Source organism: Cygnus olor, chromosome 14, assembly GCF_009769625.2.
Source record: "Cygnus olor isolate bCygOlo1 chromosome 14, bCygOlo1.pri.v2, whole genome shotgun sequence".
In the NCBI taxonomy this organism is placed as follows: Eukaryota; Metazoa; Chordata; class Aves; order Anseriformes; family Anatidae; genus Cygnus; species Cygnus olor.
Window position 1 is genome coordinate 454,075 of NC_049182.1, and position 14,919 is coordinate 468,993.

At 36.9% G+C, this 14,919-nt stretch overlaps 1 protein-coding gene across 4 annotated transcripts in view; it reads right to left on the minus strand.

Annotated features, from left to right (window-relative positions):
* Positions 1–762: 762 nt before the first annotated feature.
* Positions 763–14,919, minus strand: part of TCERG1 (transcription elongation regulator 1) — a 35,170-nt gene continuing 21,013 nt past the window's right edge. For all 4 annotated transcript variants that reach the window (XM_040573370.1, XM_040573369.1, XM_040573372.1 and 1 more), the window contains 10 exons: positions 14,427–14,562; positions 13,357–13,446; positions 12,489–12,607; positions 10,256–10,406; positions 5,732–5,896; positions 4,722–4,904; positions 3,504–3,683; positions 2,470–2,553; positions 2,144–2,244; positions 763–1,917 (listed from right to left, as the gene is read on the minus strand). In XM_040573370.1, coding sequence (XP_040429304.1) covers positions 1,716–1,917; positions 2,144–2,244; positions 2,470–2,553; positions 3,504–3,683; positions 4,722–4,904; positions 5,732–5,896; positions 10,256–10,406; positions 12,489–12,607; positions 13,357–13,446; positions 14,427–14,562 — 1,411 coding nt within the window. In that variant the 3' untranslated portion in view covers positions 763–1,715. The remainder of the gene's footprint in view (positions 1,918–2,143; positions 2,245–2,469; positions 2,554–3,503; positions 3,684–4,721; positions 4,905–5,731; positions 5,897–10,255; positions 10,407–12,488; positions 12,608–13,356; positions 13,447–14,426; positions 14,563–14,919) is intronic.

Genomic DNA, 14,919 nt, shown 5'->3' on the forward strand with positions numbered 1-14,919 from the left:
GCACAGTCCTGGTGTCCGGGCTTCCCTCTGCCGCCACCCCTGTGCTTTCCCTGCCAGCCACGCACTTGAGAGTTCTGCATTTGGTGTTTTCCAGCTGGGAACCACCGGGCCTATAGAGGCTGATGTCCAAGCGAGCTGCAGTCCTACTTGATGCCATGCTTTGCCCTAAGCTGGTTTCCCAGCAGCTTGGCCTCACTGTGGCAGCGGTCAGCCACCAGGAGGCAGGTAGGAGGGATGCTTTTCCTGAACTGAGGGTGCGCATTCTTACTACAACTGTCTGTATTGCTGACATCTGAAACAATTCCTCCCAAGCTGCCTAAATCATTGTAAATGGCCTTAAGCTCCTGTCTCTGTACTCAGAGTAGAAATCCCACTGGCTGGTTACCATAATTAATTGCTTGGGAAAAAAAATCAGGTTCTCATGAAGAATCCTTCCTTTCCCCCCCAACCCAGAGGACTCGGTCGATGTAAAACATAGAAGAAAGTGAAGGAAACGCTTTGACACCACCATTCCTACCGTCTCATAGTTAACAGTAAAAGTGAAGAACTACACTAGAAAATGATTTTGTTTGGCACCCAATTGCACAGATGGGATCTGAATGTTAAGGAAATTTAATTTGATGCTGCACAGTATCACACGCTATTTTGCCAAGCACAGCCAACATTTTAGGTACTATGAGTTCGGTTCTTTGCTTTACTCTTAAATCCACAACTCCAACAAAATCCAACAGAAACTGTTATCAGGCCTGTACAATCCATATATAAAAAGGGTTGGTTTATTGTAGTTCAAATACATAAACTGAACAATCCCAACATTTCAAAATTAAACTTTAGAAACACAAGTTTAACATTCAAAACAGGAGTATAGTTTACAAGAATTGCCCAGAAGGGAAATCCACAGTCTAATCCAGATGTAAAGATCACTTTATCGCAAATAAAAATGTGTTTATACAACCGTCCTGTTCTGTTCTGGTAACCACTGTTATTTACCAAGTGTTTCCAACTTTGAGTAAAAATTGTTAGACAAACCTTCACTTGGGCAGAGCAACCTGATTTTGTTTCTAATCCATGAATAGGGTAAGGAACAAAGCAGACCTGTGAGCAAACTTAATTTGGTCTCTGTAGTCCTAATTCTCCTCTCTCAGCTTTAACTGACTTTAATGGATTTAGTTCCATTTAGAAGGGTGAAAGCAAGCACAGAATCAGGACTTGTGTTTCCAGAACGCAGTCTTCAGTAATCAGTAATTTCAGTTATGAGACAGCATTTCATCTCCTCAGACAGGTGACCATGGGTGAACCATCAGGAAGCTGGTGGCACATGTGTATTACAAGTTCCAACCACAAGCACAATCATCTAAGACTTGCATACATAACGTTGCTGAGAAGAATGCCTCCAAATATCAGACATCCATACCTCATACACAGACACACTATTGCTCTGAGATCTGAAGTTACCAAACACAGCGCACATGTTCGGTTTTTGTCAGTCACGCCCCAGAAAAATCATAAATAACTTTAATGTTCTCTCTCCCCCTCTTCTCTTTTTTTTTTTTTTTAATTTTTATACAGAGACCATTTTATGTTCACAAATGCTGCTTCTTCCTCTGCTCCTAAGATGGTTTTGCAATATATTCACGGTAATGTATATGTATAAACCTGACAGATGGCTCATGCAAGCTTTTTTAACAGATACCCTGTTATGAGAGTATTCATAATTATTTTGTTGTTCGTCTTGTAGGCTCTGAAGCTGTGGGTGGTGGAGGTGGACCTCGACGGTCCAGGTCATCTACATAGGACACGATGAGTTTGCGTCTCTCTTCTGGTACACAGTCAAGTACCAGGTATCTCTTGTCATTTTGTAATATCTTCTCTACATCCTTCAGGTGCTGATCTGACTCCTGGATCAACTTTTTGGATCTGAAAGCAAGTGTAAGAATTACCACCTGACAGGGGTCAAAATAAAGCAAAAAGAGGCCTCTTTCTGATGCAGATTTTTTTTTGTCAGATAAAAAAGTTGAAAGATGAAAAGTTGTAAGAATTCAGACATCAAATTATTTTAAGACAAAAAACAGTTATCAGTTTGTTGCCATGTACAAAGAAAAGCATAATAAAAAGATTAGTTCTTTGGTGACATGCTACACACCTGTATGTTATAAATTTGGTCTCTTTCAATAGTGTTCGGAAGTCAGCTTTGGCAGTAATGTATTTGTCTCTAATGTACTCCTCAAACTCCCTTTGTTTTTTCTGAAAGGGAAAAGATAAGCTTAAAACACGGAATGCAGAGTGCTTCATGCAACTCACCATGCTGAACATAAGTAACAATTACATGTTGAATATACTTTTATCTTTCGCATTTTTAATTAAAAAATATTTCTGTTCATATAAAGCAGAAATCATGTCAGCAGTCACTATCTTTCTCTGTATCCTACATTATACTGAAAGTTAACAACAGTGATGCAAACCTCTTACCCGGTCACTTGAAGAAAATTTAATGCACCTTGGATCTTCTTTAATTATTTTTTTCACTTCTTTCCATGTTGATGTTAAAGTTATCTTTCAGAAGAAAGAAAAATAGTTAAAATTGCAAGAAAATTAGACTCTAAGAATATGGAATGTTAAATATCTCCCAAGTACACTAACAAAGTTCTTACTGTATATCAAAGTGTTGGTTTTGATTATTTATACTACTATATTTGTATTTTTAATTAGATTTTATAAATTTACTTTTCTTCATTATTAAGATAGTACTTTCAAGGCAAAGTCCTCATGAACATCGTTTACTTTCCAACACATTTAACATTCATATATACATAAACGTGTACTAGAAAAATATTTTTTAGAAGTATTAGTTATTAAAAATTAAAGAACAATTGCTTCGAAGTAACATGTCCGTCATTTTGTCCTATCACACTGAGATCCACCTAGCATTCCGAGCATTTTTATCTAATGCATTAAAAATAAGTTAAAAACTGCAGGATTAAAGAAAGCTGACTGAAGTTTGCACGAGATTAAAAAAGAGCAAGACTCCCTAGAACCCCATAGTACACCAAAGAGGGGATGGATTCCCATTGCAGTGCACAGAACAGTGCAATAATTCAGATTCAGTAGCACAATATAAAACAGGAGAATGCCAAGATTGATAAACATGGTAAGATTATTTACTAACACAAACATTGGATATTTGAAAGAGCAGGATGCCACATAGTAAAGAGTATCAAATAGCTCAACATTGAAGAAATGTAACATCCTGCAGGAGATAAAAAGATCACTGACTATAAGTTTAAATGAAAATGAACTATATGTTAAACTGAAATAATACTCAAGATAAACAGCTACAGAAACATAATGTATACATTTTCTGAAGAAGAAAAGATAGCGGTGAAACAAAAGGACCCAGGAAACAGAAACAACCAAAAATCAACTTGTGTGATAGAAAAACAGAAAAAGATAAATCACGATATACAGGGGCGAAGGTCTGAAGTTTGAGCATATACAGCTCTTACCGCTGAAGTTTCATCCAGAAGTTGCCTAAAGTGTTCCCTCTTCTTTTTGGTAAGTGCTTCAATGTGTTCATTAAAGAGTTTCTCTTTCTCTTCTCTTTCTAGCAAGGAGCCAGATTCCCATCGATGATCTTTGCGTAGAGTCCTTCTGGTATCAGACCAAGACACATCTGAAGAACGCACCTGAGTCAAAGGATGATTATTATTTAAAATCATTTTTTCTATGGCTCACCGATAATTGTTATACACTACTAAGCTTTTTTTTTTTTTTTTCCTTTCTCTTATTTTAAATTAAGGTTCAAACTAAAGATAAAAGCTATTTAAAAAAACATTATGAGACAATGACAGCTTTCTTTATAAATACTAAGCAAGCAGTGGCAGAGGGAATTACTTTGCCTAAGTTCAAATGCAGATAGAGATATCATATACTATATTAACTCTAAGTGGTCTGGAAAAGTAGCCTCAGAGATAACTATTTGCAAAGAGACACGAGGAGCTTTGCAGTGCCTTGGCTCTAGTCTGGAGAGCATCCCTCAAGTAGCTGACGCTTTATGTTGCTGGCTATACCACCAAATCAGGATGATGAGCCATTTATTTTCTATCCCCTGATAACAATTTCCATGAGGAAACGTGAGAACTAGTACATGTTTGGTTTTTAGATAAAATACCAGGAAGCAAGGGCATAGTACACACACCGGTGAAAAGTCATTTTGCTAATCTTGCTCTCTTAATAAAACATTCACCATATGGAAATTGCCATCTTATAGGTTAGCTTGACTACTAGTACAAAGTAAACATGTAACATAGCGAAGAAATACTAAGACAAAGACACTGTGTTTGGAGCATGAAGAAGAGACAACACAAAAATAAGGAGAATATTCCTAATTTTCTAGTTTTCCAGACATAGAAATTTACAGCAGCATGTCTAAAAATCTGCCATCACCAGTGAGGTGCTGGAGAAGCACAGCAGGAACAATACAGTCAACTAACCCTGTGGGCAAACTGTCAGAACACCAACCCTAAAAGCAAAGCCTTCTCTTACAAACAACGCAAAACTCCCAACAGGAAAAAGGGTGGGCAGTGGAACAGAAAATATAATTCTATTTCTATATAAATTTAACTACAATCAACAAAGAGCTTTTTTGTAGTGCAACAATTAGCAAAACGCGCTGACAAGCTCCTGCAACAAATAGATCAGGAGAGAACCTATTCATATCTTACCATGTCAGACAGAAGCGCTTTGAAGTTCTGTATTGCTTCTTCACGTTTGTGCTGCTCACGTTCTCTGTCAATTTCCTTGGTTTGCTCTGAGCGAGCTTTCTGGACTTCCCTCTCTCGTTCACGCAAACTTGCCTCAATGCGAGCTTGTCTTTCCAGCTCCTTTTCTTTTTCAGAATCTAAATTCTGAAACGTAAGAAGAGCAGAAACTTTTCTCAATAAAAATGTGACACCTTTCATGTTTTCATTAGGCAGGTAAGCAAGTTAAAGGATTGTCAAACCAAAGGCATCTTGGAACAAAACACTTCAAAGTGATTTAAGATGTAAAAGACTACTAAATTTTGCTTGAAGAACTATATGCTATAGAAGCATTACAGGGTCATATGCTGAAAGAAGTTTGGTCACAATGCTGATCCCAGAACAACTATTCTTATGAGCATGTTCCTCGTATACAGTGACAAACTGAATAACGGGCTGGGGAAAGCAGTATAAACTGTTAACCAAGCTATACGTACTCAATCATTAATTCCCTGGAAGAGAAAAGCAGGAATACTGGATTGAGAGAGAAGAACCAGTGAAGGAACTGTGTATGAACCACCTATAACTCTGAGTGAAACAACTGATACAAAAATTGCAGCAAAGGAAACTGCCCATCCTGGTTGGGACTAGTCAGTGTAGCGTCTGTATTTTCTCAAGTTTTAAAGCCAATGACTTTATGCGAGTCTCTGTTTTTCTTGTTCTGCTGGAGAAATTCTCCCATACATCTCGTGTGTTCGTGTATGTGTGCAGACATACACATACCATGAACACTTGCACCAGCAGTACCATGGATAGTACTTCTAAGTGTCAAGCTCTCATTCCAGGGTGCTTCAAACAAGTAATAACGGTACAGAATTCTCTGAAGTATGGAACTAAAGCACACGAGTCTATCTTATAGTTAGTTACATCACACATTAACAGCAACATAACCAGCAGAACATCCAAAGACATACTTCCAGATGTCACACACATACCTTTGCTATTTTTTCTATGTACTGTTTGAAAAGGTCCTCCCTCTGTGAAGAGCTATCCACTGCTTTGTAACGAGGGTCAGTCTCTACTTTGTCCTTCACTTTGCTCCAGCGAGACTGACTGTCCAGGTGGTGATTAGCCAGTAATTCAAAGAAGTCCATCTTGATCTATTTCACAGACAATAACAGAAAGACAATACTTGAGAAAGAGGCTGATACATAACAGTTTGCTCTTATGAAAAAAGGAATCAACTTACCTCCAACAGAGGGAAGTATACTAATATTACATACCATTACAATATAGAAAAAAAATATCACTAAAACTTTGAATTTAGACCTAACATGCCTGAAATTCGCTTCCCCTTTGGGACAATTTTGCTAAAGCAAATTGATTTAGCAGATCTTCCTAATTTAAGATGAACTATGTTCATTAAAGAATGATTCAGCAATACAGTTTTTATTATTTTACTTCAGCTTATTTTTTAAGCTTTTATATATCAAAGTAACATGCTACTGATTCCACATTGTAGCATTTTGCTATCAATATTACAGCAGCTGTCCAGTTTTAAAAGGGGCACTAAACAAATCAATGGATTCATCCTCCAAGTGTACAGAGGTAAACACTTAGATCTGCTGATAAATAGCAAAAAGGATGTAACCAATAAAGAATTAAGTGCTTACAGTAATCAAGTAAGCTACATTTGAGATGGATATGCAAGTATACATTAAAGTTTAAGAAAATGTTTTAGTCTACATTTTCAAATAGAAATGGGATATCAACACTGTCCATAATGCTAGCATCATGAAAAGCTGGCAGAGGATCAAGAGGATCAGTCATACTTTTTTTTGTTCTTGTTATTCTGTTTTTTTGTTTTTGTTTTTTTAAATCTTGAGACAAAACTAGCAACATGTTTTCACCTGAACTCCCAGAATCAGCAGATGCATGAGCAACTACTGTGCCTTTATTACGTATCTCATTTTCTGGGGTAGATAATTTCCCTTGTTGCTGTCGCACTTTAGGTCCTAGATATTTTTTCCATGTTATTTCCACCTCTTTATGCCTTAGAAGTCTGGTTCGGCATTTAAGCCTCCACCTCTGAGAAGAACAACAGCAAGGGGCAGATTAGCCTCACTTGCTGAATGACTGGAAACCAGTGAGTGACTGGGGACTCAAGGGTACACACAAGGTTAAGCGTGCTGCCTTCACAGCACCCCAAACCCTGTTAGCCCACAAAACAAATTCTTTTGTCTTGGCATACTAGTTAAAAAAAATTAGTTGAGAGGGGCTGGCCATTCAATTTTTGCTACTTATCTCCTCTCCTCATCCCTTTAAATAAGGCAACCACCAAAAGCTGTTTAGCTCCAAAACACTGAGATTCATAAAGGAAGAAAGCAGATGGACAGGTGAGCAAACTCTAGTTTGCCAGAGAACCGCCATCCTGATTTTCTAAAAACGTGTTTAGTTACAGCACGTACGAATGAGAGATCAGAACCAACATTCTGCAGGCTTAGCCAGTGATAATTTTAGCTCTTCACAATATTAATACATAAACATAAAAGGCTTTATAGACTTTTTTTTTTCTTTACTATATCTGGGAGATTACGACGGTAAGCACAGATTAGCAAAAACTGGTTAGAGCCAGTGGAGAAGTTACTCTATATCTACAGCACTATCACTCTTTCTTAAACTACCTGCACAAAATGCTAAGCAAACCATCTATTCATTTTAAGATTAAGAATGTTGTTTCAAAACATCTTAAAACATGCATGCAGTATAAAAAATATGAAGCTTTCTAAGCCATAGCATTAGAAATCATTAGGTATATCTGTCAGAAAATCGAACAATGCCCAGCTGTTACTACAGAAGTCCATAAAGTAAGGGTATCTCAAAGTTACATCGAAGTACTTTGCACAAGTCGCGTATGATAGATATATCCCATGGAAAAAACAAGATGAAAACTACACTCACAACACTGCTGAAGTACTTTGGCACCAGCTGCAATACAAAATGAAACCTCACAAAAAAGAATATATCGTGTAGGAAGATGTTTTCACACAAGCTGCCAGCAGCATTCCCCTGCCCTCTCTCAGATGCTGTGCACTTGCTGCTGTGCAGACACCATCCTGGCCATCTGCTGCTCCACTAGCAACTGACTTTGAAAAAAACAGGATTTTAAAGCCAATTCCCTCCTGAGGAAAATGCACGACCCTTTTAGACTTTTTACACTCTCAGGGCATGGGTTTAACTTCAGTCAGAACTATCTTTCATCTTCAATGTATACAGCACAAGTATTGTAATTTATTTGTCAATTAAAACAAAGGGGAAAACTTAGAAAAATTAAGACAAAAACATCTCACCAAGGAATTTTTAGGATCACAGCTCTTACTCATACAGGTTTGATATATCCATAAGCACAGTAACCAGCTTGACTAACTCTAATACTACAGAAGAATACTGTTGAGAGATCTTTGTACAGGATAATGACACTGACTGGCAAGGTGGGCTGCCGTACATTTTCAACTTTTTCAACTGAGCATTAGGAAGCCTACGTACGGAGGACTTAAGACTTGTCTGCTGGCACTGCTCATCCTGAGGACATGCAACAATGTCCCTGTGTCCTGGGACAGTACAGCAGTAACTTGGTCAAAGTTATCAGCTCACCATTCACTCCCAGATATCCTCCCCTGCCTCTGACCCACGCATACTTGCTTACCTCTGTCATCTGAGACGTGTTAAGATTCTATTTACTCACTGACGTTAGCCACACGAATAAAAACAACTATCCGAAAACTCAGCTGGGCCCTATTACCAGCCAGCAAGTCATAAATCAAAGTAAAAATCAAATATTGGATAACTTTAAACCCTTACGTTAAAGATTTCTGTAAAGTTGATCCTCCATAAATAAAGATTTTGGACTTTTAAAACAGACTGAGAAAGCTTCAGGTTAAATGCATTAAATTTTCTTTTGTTTTAAACACTTTCAAAATCAAAGGAAAACAAGACTGAAAATATTTCAGGTGTATTTAGAAGTCTTTTTTTTTTTTTTTTTTGGCAGTTAACACATTGCAGGTACAACTCTCATCACTTCACAAGGAAAAAAACTAAAAAAATGTAAAGTACCGGAACTGCGGGAGGCTAAAGTCACCACACAGAGATACCAATTCTTTCCTCACTAGGGAATCCCATAATATTTGCGTGTCAGTGATTGACAGCTGTCAGACTGAACTGATTGACAGGCCGCACAGCACATAACTGTAAAGTCTATCCACTTGTTATAAAACAGAATACATAAAATGGTTACAAAACGCTTTTGGAGAAAAAAACATTATTTCAAAAGCAAACAAACACAGTCTCTCTTAATTTTTTAACTTTAGAACAATCATGCAACAAAACAAGTATTTACTTTTTTTTAAGCTTTCAACTTCACTAAGCTGCAAGAACGCTTTAAAATTCCATTCATAACTGAAATGCAATATGTAAAAGTCTAGTTTTGAACTACATCAGTTCTCCTCTGAAAGCACAATCATTTATTGAAAATATCAGCAATAAGACAGCTTGCAAAAAATGGAGAACACAAAAATCAAATTAGACCAGAGTGCCTAGATTAAGAAAAAAATATGCAAGACTTATTCAACAAGTAAACTGTCTGCAAATCTAACACGTTATTCAGCATTTCTCTCTTCAGCAAGTATTCTTAGTAAGTGAAATTTACATTAACTTTGTGCTACAAAAGAAATATTGCAGACTTTAAAATGTCAAAAATGATTAGGCTTTAGAGGTTATTTTCTCCATTCGCACAACACACAGGGACATTTAAGTAAGTGGCTGCATATTTTGTTGGTAATATTCGATGCCACCTCCATAGAAGTCTGCTTCCCCAGCGGTGAAAGCCTGCTCCCTACTATTGACAATATGGTCAAATGACATTTGGAATTCATCAATCTTTAATAGCCGACCTTTAATTCTAATAAGCAGCAGGTTATACATAAGATATATTTACTGAAAGATTAAAGTCGCTAAAAGTGCTAGCTTTTAGATGGAAAGAGAAGACATGGAAGCTGTTTGAAATTTAAATAGAGTAGCCTACAGAGAATTTTGAGATCTTTACTGCCTTCACTGAGAGAACAGGGAAATAACGGCCAGTTCTGGATTCTCGAGCCAAACAAAACAAGAATTTCCTTTCAGCGCTTCAGGACAATTTTTTTTTTTTTTTTTTAATAGGGAAAAAAATAGGCCTCATTCCAGTTAAGAATATGTTACATGCTTAGGAAAACAAAAAAAAGTTAACTCAGTTTCATAAAATTAGGTTCTACACACTAAGTCGGTATAGTATACCTGCAAACTTAAAAATAGTTAGTTCATAAATACCAAAGGAACATCTGTGAAATGCTTACATTGTAAAACCTCTATGGAAAGAGAAGGACTGAGTCTCAGAGAAGGCACACTGGAAACCAAGCAGTGACTTTGTCCCATCTCACTCAGGCTCACACCACTCACACTGCTGGAACTAAAAAAAATCACCTTACCTTCTCACCTCTGGTCTTCGAATCTTCTTTTTCCTTCTTTCTTGCCGCTGTGATAAACTCATTAAACAAGGCCTCTCGATCTTTCATCTTTTCAATTGCCTTGAATCTCGAGTCTTTAGCATGCTTGGCTGCAAATTCACTAAAAGTAGTTCTGCAACAAAATGGCAAGTGAACTAATTTGGCAGAGCTGTCTTTGCTGGGAAGCAGGTTCAGCAGAGAAGTATTTCTTCTGCTAGAATACATGCCAGACCACAAAGAACAAAAAAAACACTCATCCTATGTTCTCACTATAGAGATGTTTGATCAATGAACTACAGAAAGGAGTCAGGTTTAGGCACACACATGAAAGGTATTGTTAAGAGACTTGTGTAGTATTTTTGTTGTTTTGGTTTTAATACAGCTACCTGCAGGATGTGCAGGTGTAGGTGTAGGAAGAGAGATTATAATACAACCAAGAAATTAAAAAAAACCTCAGCTGACTACAAGTCTTCTTTTTTGTGGTTAAGCAGTTCAGCCACCAGTCTGTCCAGGTATTTCACAGCTGTGAAATTGAAAGATTTACATGCATTCACTTGCAGCCAAACCATGCTAAGAGTTCACCGAGGAAATCATTGTTTGGTGTTAGTCATGATAAAACACTGGCTGAATGAAATCTTCCCCTACATGGAACATAGTATAGCTCTATCTTAAAACACAGAGGGTTGAAAATGTATTAAATGCTATGGGCAGACGCAGCAGTACTGGACTTTCAACCCATTATTCCCACAGCATTTTCCTGACAGTTCTCTCACCTCCAGGGCCAGATTCCAATCTGTGCAGTAAATGTAGTACTGCCACTTACCTCAAAAAAAACCACTACTGTGCTTTTTCCAAGCTCTGATGCAAATCTGGCCCCAAGAATACGTGAGACACTTATAATCATACGAATGTTTCATCACAGCATGGAAATAATTAGACTTGGAAAATCCAGCCTACTGTTGCTGTAGGGTAAATTGAAACAAGAAGAGAATTTGGTAGCTTATTCAAAAAGATTAGAAAGTGAATGTATAGCTATATTGAAGAACAAGAGCTGCTTAAGTGGAACACAAACTCTTGAGCATGTTGGACTGAGATAGATGATTAAAAATAGTCTGACACTCACAGAGGTACAGCAATATCTTTAGACAAACACTGAAACCAGAAGACAAAGGATAAGATTAAACAAGACAGTAATTCAGTTGCAATTCTCTTTCCCACCCCAGCCCATAATTAGCTCAGAATTAGTCCCAATATGATGCACTGGAGATATCTTAGAAGTTGAGAATACTAAAGCTAACAAGAACAGTCCATGTTAGTCTCCAAATGCTATACTGAACTATTTTTTTTAAAATTTATTTCACATATTCCCATGTCTCCATTCTTCCCAGACCATCAAAATTGTTGCGATCATTAAATGAACAGACGGACGTTTCAAATAAGAAATATTGATCAGATTTAAAGTAATTTAAAAGTTTACATAACGCTGGATTCCACGAATTTCCAACATGGATCACTGAAAAAAATTAAGCTGAAATGAACCAAATGAGATGTTATTTCACTGTAAAGGAATTAGTGCCAGGTAATCCAAGAGATGCTGGAAGAGAATGCTTTAGAGCTCATCTGTTGACATAAGCGCATATTTCATGAATTATATGCGAGAAATCTGTGAAACAAACAATTCTAGCAATAAAATCTTGAATGTTAGTATGTTTACTGTTATCACTAAGCTATTATCACTGCATGTAGGCCTGGATGTGAAGGGTAAGTAATAATTTTCCTATTAAAGCAACCAAAATATTGTTATATTATTATTAATATATTTTGTAACCAGAAAAAAGTCCCTTCAAATCCCCAAACTGACAAAACCTCCTTCATACTTCTCAAGGAATACTAATATTCTTAAGAAGAAACAGAGTTATGAAAGAAAACTTTAATCTGGTAGTGGATCTTGAGGTCTTTCTCACATTCCAGAGAGCATGCTGGGAACTTCTTCAAAATGACTTAAAAATACATAAAACATCATAAATATCAAGTTCTATTATTTTATGGATTGTGTGAGTGCAAGCAGGCAAATGAAGATTTCAACAATACCTGATCTTTCTCCACACTTTGCCTCTAATTTTGAAAGAGGTTAATCAAGTTAACCTACCCAATACCACCCAACATACTTTGTTCTAAGAGCGTTCATGCACATGAACGAGAAAGAAGCTCCTACCGTGGATTAATCTTTGCTTCTTCCATCATTTTCTTGAAATCCTCCTTGGCCTGCATTATTTTGTTTTTCTTCTCCTTGCGCTCTTCTTCAGCTCGCGTTTTCACATACTGATCAAATACCTACAGAAACACCAGTTACTGACATAAAACATACAAACCTGAAGCCACATAAGCTCCAGGCAAGATGGGAGAAAAATTCCATTTTTTTCCTTTTGTCTTACTTCCTTTCCTCCCACCATAGAGCCAATATAGACAGGGTAGAAAGAAGGGTTAAGGATGTTTTGTATTTGAATATGCAAATTATTCCAATCTACTGAACACGCAGTGCACAACACATGAACGCACAATCTGAGACCAGCAAACAGTTTCTTACATATTCATTTCATGTTAACATTTTTCAGGGTCATGCGCTTAAGAAAGCAGATGTTTCTTGTATTCTTGAAGTTTTCTATTTCCATACATCCATTTGAAGAAAAGCTTCTGGAGCGAGAACATTTTTTTTTTAACAATAAAGATGTGCTTTAGGTTTTCCACGCTTACTATTTTTCATAAATAGCTGGATTAATCATTGCTCCAGTAGTTTGACAAGATACTGGAGATTCTCACCATTTCATTCAGGTTTTGAGAGTTTTCTGTATACACATAACTTTCACTGTCTTAGAGCACACATCTTGCAACAACAGGAAAAATAAAAAATGTCAACTCACTCCTCCTCTTTTTGGCTTTTTCCTTTTCCAGACAAACCCTAATCATAACAAAAATCTCTTGCAATACTGATTACTGAAGAAGGCTAAACAGGAAAAAAAACAGACTGAGGACTTAGATAACACCTGTAGTAGATGTGTCTGGAAGGCGAGTGAATTCTTTACCTGTTTTCTTTCTTTAGGGTTGAGAAGTAAGTAACGAGGATCAAAAACTATCTTGTGTAGTTCTTTCTCCCATGTTGAAAAAGCAGAGACCTTTAATCAAAAAAAAGTCAGATTTTAACTGTTAAGTTTCCTTGAACATGCAGATGCTGTAGAGTTTTGCTGGAAAACTATAGGACATCTGATGAAAAGAGGGAGACAAAAATCATGCTGAAGTTTTCATCACTAATAGATGATGAGCTGCGGGAGTCTGCCATAGCAAGTTTCAACACTAATTGGCTCTGAGAACTTTAAATAATAACACACACTTAATTACTCATTAAAATAACTACTACGGTGTGACATTTTAAAAAACAACTCCATCAGAAGAAAGCTTTGAGATTCTATGTTCTCATATCCCATGCCTGCCCTATACCTTTTCTAAATATTATGAGTTTAAACAACAGTTCTGCTACAACAAACTTAAAGAGGCTCAAGCTCATTTTAATTAATTTTTATTACAATTATCCCATAAGAACTAGTCAACAAAACTAAATTAAAGCTCATAGGTAGCTGGAAACACTTCAATTTTTTGAATACAGTTACTATGTGAATTCATACTCTGATAGATAATTTAGGCTATTAAGAACTGATTGTATAAAACAAATTTCAAATTTAGGTAACTAAAAGCAAGAAGTCTCCCATTTAAGGATACGAATGTACAGACTATAGTGGAACTTACTGTTTTTATTGTGTAGGAACACTTCTAAAAACATTAAATTATGTGTCCAGTTCTTATTTATTTTCACTGGCAGCTTTCAACTGTGTACTTACTTAACTTGGGGAAAAAAAAGTTAAAGTCTTGATACTATTTAATTTCACTTATTTAGAAATTCTGCTAATTTTAACATTCATTGAAATATAGGCTCTTGAATGAAACATATCCATGAATCAGAAGAACAATGAAATCGTTTCCTCGCATAAGGCACTGCAGGTTCTGAATTAACTAAGAACGAAGACTCCTGCCTGAACCTCCCCTTCTCACACCCCTTCACTCACTCACTCTCTCACACACACACACTTATTTCTCTAACCCCTCTTTCTAGAAGCATGTCCTTGAATTGTTTCATCCGAGCCTCCAGAGGGACAATGGCTCTCTCTCGAGCGGCTTTAATTTCAGCTTCCATAGCAGCCTCCTTCTCTGAATCAATATCTTTGTTATCATCTTTCCTGGAAAAAAAATTAAATACACAGTACAACTTGATAAGTAGTAAGTCAGCCCTGTACGTTAGATTGAACTGCATCAAGACAGAACAGACGTAACAGATTAATTCAGAATTACTGGCTTATAAAACATGGAAACCATTCTTTGAAACTTGCATAGGAATGCTTTTCATACTGGAAGAGTTCAAGGAACCAAAGTGTCCTCAACGACCTCAGTGTCAACAAGTGGGGCCAAGAAGTTAACGCATTCTGGTTTTGTTCATTGGTCTCACCAGACATGCAACAGATTTTGTTAGCTGCACTAACTTTCCTCTTCTCCCGTTCAAGACCATGAAGCCCTGTGAAAGGCTACAGGAGTTAGTT